The sequence below is a fragment of the Coregonus clupeaformis genome, chromosome 11, assembly GCF_020615455.1.
Source record: "Coregonus clupeaformis isolate EN_2021a chromosome 11, ASM2061545v1, whole genome shotgun sequence".
Classification (NCBI taxonomy): Eukaryota; Metazoa; Chordata; class Actinopteri; order Salmoniformes; family Salmonidae; genus Coregonus; species Coregonus clupeaformis.
In genome coordinates this window covers 17,053,356-17,062,765 of record NC_059202.1, presented here as the reverse complement: position 1 = coordinate 17,062,765, position 9,410 = coordinate 17,053,356, and the positions used below count along the sequence as shown (strand labels likewise).

General features: G+C 42.4%; 1 protein-coding gene across 1 annotated transcript; it reads left to right on the top strand.

Annotated features, from left to right (window-relative positions):
• The first annotated feature begins 502 nt into the window (after positions 1–502).
• syt19 (synaptotagmin XIX) lies at positions 503–6,929 on the top strand. Its single transcript, XM_041891036.2, has 7 exons — positions 503–671; positions 1,233–1,422; positions 1,631–1,710; positions 2,155–2,571; positions 2,643–2,762; positions 5,432–5,543; positions 5,667–6,929. Exons 2-7 carry the CDS (start codon positions 1,254–1,256, stop codon positions 5,975–5,977), a joined length of 1,209 nt encoding a protein of 402 aa, XP_041746970.1. The 5' UTR covers positions 503–671; positions 1,233–1,253; the 3' UTR covers positions 5,978–6,929.
• The last annotated feature ends 2,481 nt before the right edge of the window (positions 6,930–9,410 follow it).

Genomic DNA, 9,410 nt, shown 5'->3' with positions numbered 1-9,410 from the left:
ATATAGTAAGTATCCTGGAAAATAACATTTATCCCCTGTGTTATCCCATATGACGCATAGTAGGAGTTTTTCTGATGTTAGATAAACCTGAAATACAAGTTGTGCACAAAAGTTTTTAGAAAATGAGGAACAAGGAAGTGGATATGATTAAAAACATTTTCATCCGTATGTTAGGAATGGTTATGTTTGCTCTTTAGTTATCTCAGAGAGCTGCATGTCACTGCACAAAACAAACACTATTAAGAACTTTTCAGTTCAGAACTCAATTATGTATGATCACTCAAACATCCAAACACTATTAGGTGAATGCTGAAATAATTCAAGCCTGTTTTATTCGCTCACTATCTTATCATTCATCTGGCAGCTATTTGGGTACTGCATGTGATAAACCTTACCTAGCAGTGGCTTTGCAAATAGTGCTGGTGGAACAATGAGACATAGAGTAATGTGAAACCGTCTAGCCACAAATGTCAAGGCTGCTTGTGGAGGAAGTACAATAAGACGAGGCAGTCTTGGAACATCATTAGAAACTAATCTGATCTGTTAAACCAGGTTGTGGATAGGCAGGTACTGTTTTGATCAGTGAGTCATTTTGCCAGAGGATGAATGTATGGTAATTGGAACACACAGGTGACAGTGAACGGAAAGGGACAGACGGATGACGTCATAAGGTATTAAGTCTTACTTTCTTACTTCACACATAATTGTAGTTCTATCAGATGATGTTTGCAAGTGTGTCACTGTATATTTGTATCTGCCAATTGTAAAGAATGGACAGAATAGAGTGATTAAGGATATGGGGTGACTTTATTGTTATATACAGTACTTGTACATTATGTGTAATAACATGTTATTGGGGAGCCAGATGACATGATAGATATCTTTAGTTTACCTATCTGATATAATTTATTATTATTATAATTTCCTTGTTATGACTGTTATGACAGAGTTGTTATACAGCAACACTAACTAAAGAATGTTATCTCTCTAAAATGTAAATGTACATTAATAATAAGATGGGAGAACATGGAAATGTTAAAGTCACAATGTTTTCCATAGATTAGATTTTAGTTTCATTTCCAGAAGGAGACCGTAGCCTAAAGTTTGTTACTGGATCTCATGGATGTTGTTTAACCATTGAGAATTGCACTCATTTTGCGTATAGGACACCAGGGTAAATATATTATTTGAATAGAACATTACAAGTGCTGAAATGATATGGCTTCCTGCAGGGTTTTACATGGCAGAGAGACATGAATTTCCTTCCCACTGTAGACCTGTCTATTGGGGACCTACGCATGCCCTTCAATGAAGAGGTTAAGTACTGTCTCCTGAGCATCTCTGTAACCCTCTTCCTGATTGCTATGGGCATTCTGGTGTGGCAATTATACCGTTACTGCTCACAGGCTCCAAAGGGACCTGGTAAGTTAACAAAAATTAATCTAAGTTATCAGTTGGTTGTTGGTCAAACCATATATGGGTAAAGCACCAATATACAGTAGAATTGGATGGAATAATAATTCAAGTACTGAACATTCTTTATCGTAAACTCCTACATTGTTTGGATAAGACTTTGGCTCATGAGCAGGAGACAAGTTGTTATGCTGCTTTAACTCTCTATTCAATGCAGTGGATGACTTACTTTCATCTGATGGCAAGCCAGCAAAGACAGGAGACTTCCACACAGAAACCCAGAGGCCTAATTTTAAGGTAAGAGCTCTCTATTACTTGTAACCATTAATTCCTTTGGTTACTCACAAGGAACGCTCTCCCATTTTGTCTTATGTCTACACTGAAATATGGAGCAACAAGCTTCTACTACGATGAATAGCTAACATTCTGTGTGTATCTTTGCAGTCATGCTGTTCTTGGATGCACGTAAATCAAACAGAGGGCTTATCTCAGTGAGCTGTGGTTTAGAGAGTTTTTCTCTTGGTGTTTGCCTACCATAGTCAGTTTTCACACATTTTAATATACAGTGAGAGATATCAGAGTTGACAAAAGTTACTAGGGTTAGTCATATGAATTAGCTTGGGGCTGTAGTATTTCTGTCAAATAACCCAACAGCCTACAACAACAAATGAATACAGCACATCTCAAAAACCCACTCTTAAACCCACTGAAATAGACAGTATGACCATATCTGCTCCCCAGGTGGAGAAGCTCCATGAAGAGGCGCAGAGGTTGAGCCGTTGCCTGTCCATGGGCAGCCATGTGGAGCTGCCCAGCCTGGGGAACCAGCTGGAGGAGGAGGTGAAGGGCTCCCTGCGCTTCTCCCTCTACTATGACCAGCTGCAGTCCAGACTGGTGATCACCGTCCTGGAGGCCCTGGTCCTGCCGGTCAGGGACTTCAGCCGCAGTGTGGACCCCTTTGTGAGGGTTCGGCTGCTATGGGCCAGGCATGATGATGAGGAGGAGGAGAAGGGGGAGCAGTCCTCTCCTTCACTGAAGTGTGTGCTCCATGAGTGGCAGACCCATATGGTGAAGGACAACAGCAGCCCTACGTTTGGGGACCAGTTCTCGTGCTCTCTGGAGGAGGAGGATGTCCCTCACACCACCGTCAGGTTTGAGGTACATAACATGGTGTTAGATTGACTAGCTAATTAAATCAGATAACCTAAATATTTTCCTATTTTCTGCAGGTCAGAGACTTTGACAAGTTCTCCAGGCATGGGTTCCTGGGAGAGGTCAGAGTTTCTCTGTGCGATATGAACATCTCATACCCTCTTGAAGTTCTGGAGGATCTACAGACACCACAAAAGGTGGATGATACACTCTATCTGGACCTACACTCCCAACATATTTATTTGGACAGTTTATTTTGGCTCTATACTCCAGCATTTTGGATTTGAGATCAAATGTTTTTTATGAGGCGACAGTTTAGAATGTCATCTTCTATTTGAGGGTATTTTCATACATCACCGTTTAGAAATGAAAGCACTTCATGTATCTAGTCTCCACATTTTAAGTATTTGGCAAATTCACTTATAGTGTATTACATTTAGTCAAAGTTTAGTATTTGGGCCCATATTCCTAGCACACAATGACTACATCCCACTTGCGACTCTACAAACTTGTTGGATGCATTTTCAGTTTGTTTTGGTTGTGTTTCGGATTATGTTGTGCCCAATAGAAATGAATGGTAAATAATGTGTTGTGTCATTTTATCATTAGGAGAGGTTAGCTTTTTTAAAGGGATATGATATTTATGCCTCTGTAACTTTCTCACTCATCATTATTCACGATTAATTCATGATTATCCGTAATCATGGTAGCATCCACATTAATGTAGAAGGGTTAAGACATATATTATATTCTTATTTACAATAAAAGTGACTCCAAAATGATGCAATAAATTATTAAGCATTCATTTCTATTGGGCACAACATAATCCGAAACACAAACAAACAAAAAACTGCAAATGCATCCAACAAGTTTGTAGAGTCACAAGTGTGATGTAGTCATTGCGTTCTAGGAATTTGGGACCAAATACTGAACTTTGACTAAATTGAATACACTATAAGTGAATTTGTCCAAATACATATGACATCTTCAGATGGGGGGACTAGATACATAATGTGCTTTCATTTCTAAACGATAAAACAGATATGTATGCAGAAACCCTCAAATACAGTGGGGAGAACAAGTATTTGATACACTGCCGATTTTGCAGATTTTCCTACTTACAAAGCATGTAGAGGTCTGTAATTTTTATCATAGGTACACTTCAACTGTGAGCGACGGAATCTAAAACAAAAATCCAGCAAATCACATTGTATGATTTTTAAGTAATTAATTTGCATTTTAATACATGACATAAGTATTTGATACATCAGAAAAGCAGAACTTAATATTTGGTACAGAAACCTTTGTTTGCAATTACAGAGATCATACGTTTCCTGTAGGTCTTGACCAGGTTTGCACACACTGCAGCAGTGATTTTGGCCCACTCCTCCATACAGACCTTCTCCAGATCCTTCAGGTTTCGGGGCTGTCGCTGGGCAATACGGACTTTCAGCTCCCTCCAAAGATTTTCTATTGGGTACAGGTCTGGAGACTGGCTAGGCCACTCCAGGACCTTGAGATGCTTCTTACGGAGCCACTCCTTAGTTGCCCTGGCTGTGTGTTTCGGGTCGTTGTCATGCTGGAAGACCCAGCCACGACCCATCTTCAATGCTCTCACTGAGGGAAGGAGGTTGTTGGCCAAGATCTCGCGATACATGGCCCCATCCATCCTCCCCTCAATACGGTGCAGTCGTCCTGTCCCCTTTGCAGAAAAGCATCCCCAAAGAATGATGTTTCCACCTCCATGCTTCACGGTTGGGATGGTGTTCTTGGGGTTGTACTCATCCTTCTTCTTCCTCCAAACACGGCAAGTGGAGTTTAGACCAAAAAGCTCTATTTTTGTCTCATCAGACCACATGACCTTCTCCCATTCCTCCATGGTGGATGGTCATTGGCAAACTTCAGACGAGCCTGGACATGCGCTGGCTTGAACAGGGCGACCTTGCGTGCGCAGCAGGATTTTAATCCATGACGGCGTAGTGTGTTACTAATGGTTTTCTTTGAGACTGTGGTCCCAGCTCTCTTCAGGTCATTGACCAGGTCCTGCCGTGTAGTTCTGGGCTGATCCCTCACCTTCCTCATGATCATTGATGCCCCATGAGGTGAGATCTTGCATGGAGCCCCAGACCAAGGGTGATTGACCGTCATCTTGAACTTCTTCCATGTTCTAATAATTGCGCCAACAGTTGTTGCCTTCTCACCAAGCTGCTTGCCTATTGTCCTGTAGCCCATCCCAGCCTTGTGCAGGTCTACAATTGTATCCCTGATGTCCTTACACAGCTCTCTGGTCTTGGCCATTGTGGAGAGGTTGGAGTCTGTTTGATTGAGTGTGTGGACAGGTGTCTTTTATACAGGTAACGAGTTCAAACAGGTGCAGTTAATACAGGTAATGAGTGGAGAACAGGAGGGCTTCTGAAAGAAAAACTAACAGGTCTGTGAGAGCCGGAATTCTTACTGGTTGGTAGGTGATCAAATACTTATGTCATGCAATAAAATGCAAATGAATTACTTAAAAATCATACAATGGGATTTTCTGGATTTCTGTTTTAGATTCCGTCTCTCACAGTTGAAGTGTACCTATGATAAAAATTACAGACCTCTAGATGCTTTGTAAGTAGGAAAACCTGCAAAATCGGCAGTGTATCAAATACTTGTTCTCCCCACTGTAAAAGGTGACATTCTGTACTGTCGCCTCATATAAAACATTTGATCTCAAATACAAAATGCTGGAGTATAGAACCAAATTCTAACTTTTAGCTTCACTTTTAGCTTCACAAATAAATACGTAGGGGAGTGTATGTTCAAATGATATCAATCCTGTCTGTGTACTGTCATGACTTTAGTAATACAGTATTACCATTTCCAGGACATGGTTGGAGAGGTGCTTCTCTCTCTAAAGTACCTCCACACCCTCCAGAGGCTAGAGGTGGGTCTGCTGAAAATCAGGGCACTGCCTCAGCCAAGTAAAATAGACAAAGGTAAATGCCACTTTTCTTGTGTGATAAACTCATTGTTGAGCAGAAGTTGCATACTGTTGCGTTGTAGATACAGGTAGGATTGATTGGTGATTGTTTAAAAAAGTTACAATTTCATTGTTCTAGTTCAGTTGTATGCCAGGATCAGTGTCCTCTGTAACCAGTTCAAGCTGCGGCATCAGAAGTCCACTACTAAGACCCTGTGCGAAGTGACCGTCTTCAACGAAGTCATGATGTTCACACTGCCAGACCCACTGATCAGGGCGTGCTGCATTGTGGTCTCTGTGTACGAGATCCATGCAGCCAGGAAGTCATCCAAACGCCTGGTTGGCCAGGTCACCTTTGGAAAGGGAAAGAGCTCAGAGGATGAACACTGGAGTTTGATGATGCGATCAATTTGTCAGCCAATAGCCAAGTGGCATCCGCTGTTGATCTGAGGTCAGCCAGGCCCCCTACTTTGACTATGTTCTTGTAATGCACAGCATACTGGACAAAGTTGATCGTTTTCACGAAATCTAAGATGAAACCTCAGACTCTTCCACATATGGTCACTATGAAGGGCAAGCAAATAGAATGAGTATCAACTTACAAGTACTTGGTTTCTTGATAGATGAGTGTCTCAACTTTCAACCCCACATCGAAGGTCTTGTGAAAAAGCTTAGGCTCAAGTTGAGTTCTTATTTTCATAATAAGTCATGTTTTTCTTTTGAGGTGTGAAAGAGGCTTGTTTCCGCTACTTTTGTCCCTGTAATTGATTATGGTGATATCTTGTACATGTATGCCCCTGTGGCATCATTACGTATGCTGGACACTGTGTACCTTGGGGCTCTGAGGTTTGTTACTAACTCCAAAGCTCTCACACGTCACTGTATCCTCTATATGAGAGTTGGCTGGCCTTCATTAGCTCTTCGGAGATTACATCATTGGTACTTTTTTATTTATAAGGCCATATTGAGACAGCTCCCATTTGACTTGTGTAACTACATTGTCCAGCAGACAAATGAAAACTATCGCCTGTGCTCACGACTGTGTTTTGTTGATTGTGCCTAAGGCCCGTACAGAGATAGGGGAAAAAAACGTTCCTGTTCTCTGCCCCTTCCGCTTGAAACAAGCTTCAAAAGGTCCTGAAATTACAGGAGCTTGTCCCTTTAAATTAGTTTAAAGTTAAACACTATAATGGAAAATTGTGGAAAATGAAGTGGGGGGCTGTCAATGTTTTGACTCCTAGTTGCACCACACTTTCCCTAACCATCTTGCTGTTCAATGTGTAAATTCGTGTTTTTTAAAAAGTGCTTTGTGTTTTATGTTGTAAATGTGTGTGCAACTTTGTGTGCTGCTATTTTGTCCAGGTCTCTCTTGTAAAATAGTTTGGTCATCTCAATGAGACTAACCTGGTAAAATAAAGGTTTTTAAAAAAAATGGAAATGTGTGGAGGACCAGGATTACTAACATTTAGTTTTTCAAGCTATTTCTCACAACTGATATCACCTCTCTGTGAACTATAGACTACTATACTTTACTACTATACTGAAATGATGTGGATAAATCATAAGTTCCAGCTGCTCACCTGATATGAGCAGTGCCTGATCACCTGTGAATATTATACACCATATATACAAAAGTATGTGGACACTCCTTCAAATGAGTGGTTTCGGCTATTTCAGCCACACCCGTTGCTGATAGGTGTATAAAATCGAGCACACAGCCATGCAATCTACATAGACAAACATTGGCAGTAGAATGGCCTTACTGAAGAGCTCAGTGACTTTCAATGTGGCACCGTCATAGGGTGCCACCTTTCCAACAAGTCATTTAATCAAATATCTGCCCTGCTAGAGCTGCCCCGGTCAACTGTAAGTGCTGTTATTGTGAAGTGGAAACGTCTAGGAGAAACAACGGATCAGCCGCGAAGTGGTAGGCCACACAAGCTCACAGAACGGGACCGCCGAGTGCTGAAGAGCGTAGTGCGTAAAAATCGTCTTTCCTCGGTTGCAAAACTCACTACCGAGTTCCAAACTGCCTCTGGAAGCAACTTCAGCACAATAACTGTTAGTCGGGAGCTTCACCATGTGCAATGCCAAGCGTTGGCTGGAATGGTGTAAAGCTTGCTGCCATTGGACTCTGGAGCAGTGGAAACGTGTTCTCTGGAGTGATGAATCACGCTTCACCATCTGGCAGTCCAACGGATGAATCTAGGTTTGGCGGATGCCAGGAGAATGCTACCTGCCCCAATGCATAGTGCCAACTGTAAAGTTTGGTGGAGGAGGAATAATGGTATGGGGCTGTTTTTCATGGTTCGGGCTAGGTCTCTTGGTTCCAGTGAAGGGAAATCTTAATGCTAGAGCATACAATGACATTCTAGATGATTCTGTGCTTCCAACTCTGTGGCAACAGTTTGGGGAAGGCCCTTTCCTGTTTCAGGTCCATACAGAAATTGTTTGTCGAGATCAGTGTGTAAGAACTTGACTGGCTTGCACAGAGCCCTGACCTCAACCCCATCGAACACCTTTGGGATGAATTGGAACGCCGACTGTGAGCCAGGCCTAATCGCCCAACATCAGTGCCCGACCTCACTAATGCTCTTGTGGCTGAATGGAAGGAAGTCCCCGCAGCAATGTTCCAACATCTAGTGGAAAGCCTTCCCAGAAGAGTGGAGGCTGTTATAGCAGCAAAGGGGGTTTTGGAATGAGATGTTCGACGAGCAGGTATCCACATACTTTTGGACATGTAGTGTATGTATTGTCAGTAGGCTACGTATTTAAAGTAACTGTCCAGTGAATATATCACTTTAAAAAAAGTGAATATACTGTTAACTCATACCCAAATAATGGCCAAAGCATAAATTGGAGAAAAAAAGTATTTAAAAACCCCACCTCAAACTTGTATCTCAAACAGAACATTTCAAATATGCTTGCGGTGGCAGGTAGCCTAGTGGTTAAGAGTGTTGGGCCAGAAACTGAAAGGTCTCTGGTTTGAATCCCTGAGCCGACTAGGTGAAAAATCTGTCGATGTGCCCTTGAGCAAGGCACTTAACCTTAATTGTTCCTGTAAGTCACTCTGGATAAGAGCTAAATTACATTAAATAAATATTTTGTTTTCTTTGGGATTGGGAGGACAGAACACTACCACTCAACACCCCCTGCAAATCTTCTGCTGTAAAACCTCGCAATCCCGAGTACTTCTCTGTAGCTGCCACCACAACCTCTATTTTCTGTGACTTATGTTCCATTTCAGTACAGTTGACAACCACGGCTATGAATGCTTAGAAACCCACCTTACTGAAGGACGTATTATTCCCATCCCTCTCTATTGATCTCTGTCTACTCACAGGAATCCTCTCAGGATCCCTCACCCTGTACCCATATTTCTCTACCACTCTCTTCACTGCTTCAGCACACAACACTTTCTGTACTACTCTGACCCTGGCAACCTCAACCTGCCTTTCTCTCACCGGACACCTCCGATCTCCAGCCTCATGGGCACCCCCACAGATTACACACACAACTTTCTCCACCGATACTACACAAAAGCTCTCACGGGATAACTAATACATCCTAACTTGACCTTTTCGGGCAAAGACTCTGCATCAAAACTCAGCAGAACAGACAATGTCTTCTCCGTTTCACCACACTCCTCACCGGGTCTGCGTCGCACCAAACGGCAGTCGTCACAGACACCGGGAATCTTCCATTTCAGCTGATCCTCCTCAACACTTAATGCCACCCCCGTTATCACTCCTTTCAACAGTGCCCTGCTCCGAAGAGCAAAGCAAGTCACAATTCTTGTCCCTAGTCATGTGGTCCGGAGCTCTTCTCCACCCAAACTGACACCACATATGGATCCAACAGAATACAAGGATCCATGTTCTCC

Coding starts and splice junctions, on each gene's coding strand:
- syt19 (XM_041891036.2), top strand. CDS start 1,254: ATGAATTTCCTTCCCACTGTAGACCTGTCTATTGGGGACCTACGCATG. Junction 1,711..2,154: donor CCCAGAGGCCTAATTTTAAG/GTAAGAGCTCTC, acceptor TCTGCTCCCCAG/GTGGAGAAGCTCCATGAAGA. Junction 5,544..5,666: donor GCCAAGTAAAATAGACAAAG/GTAAATGCCACT, acceptor TCATTGTTCTAG/TTCAGTTGTATGCCAGGATC.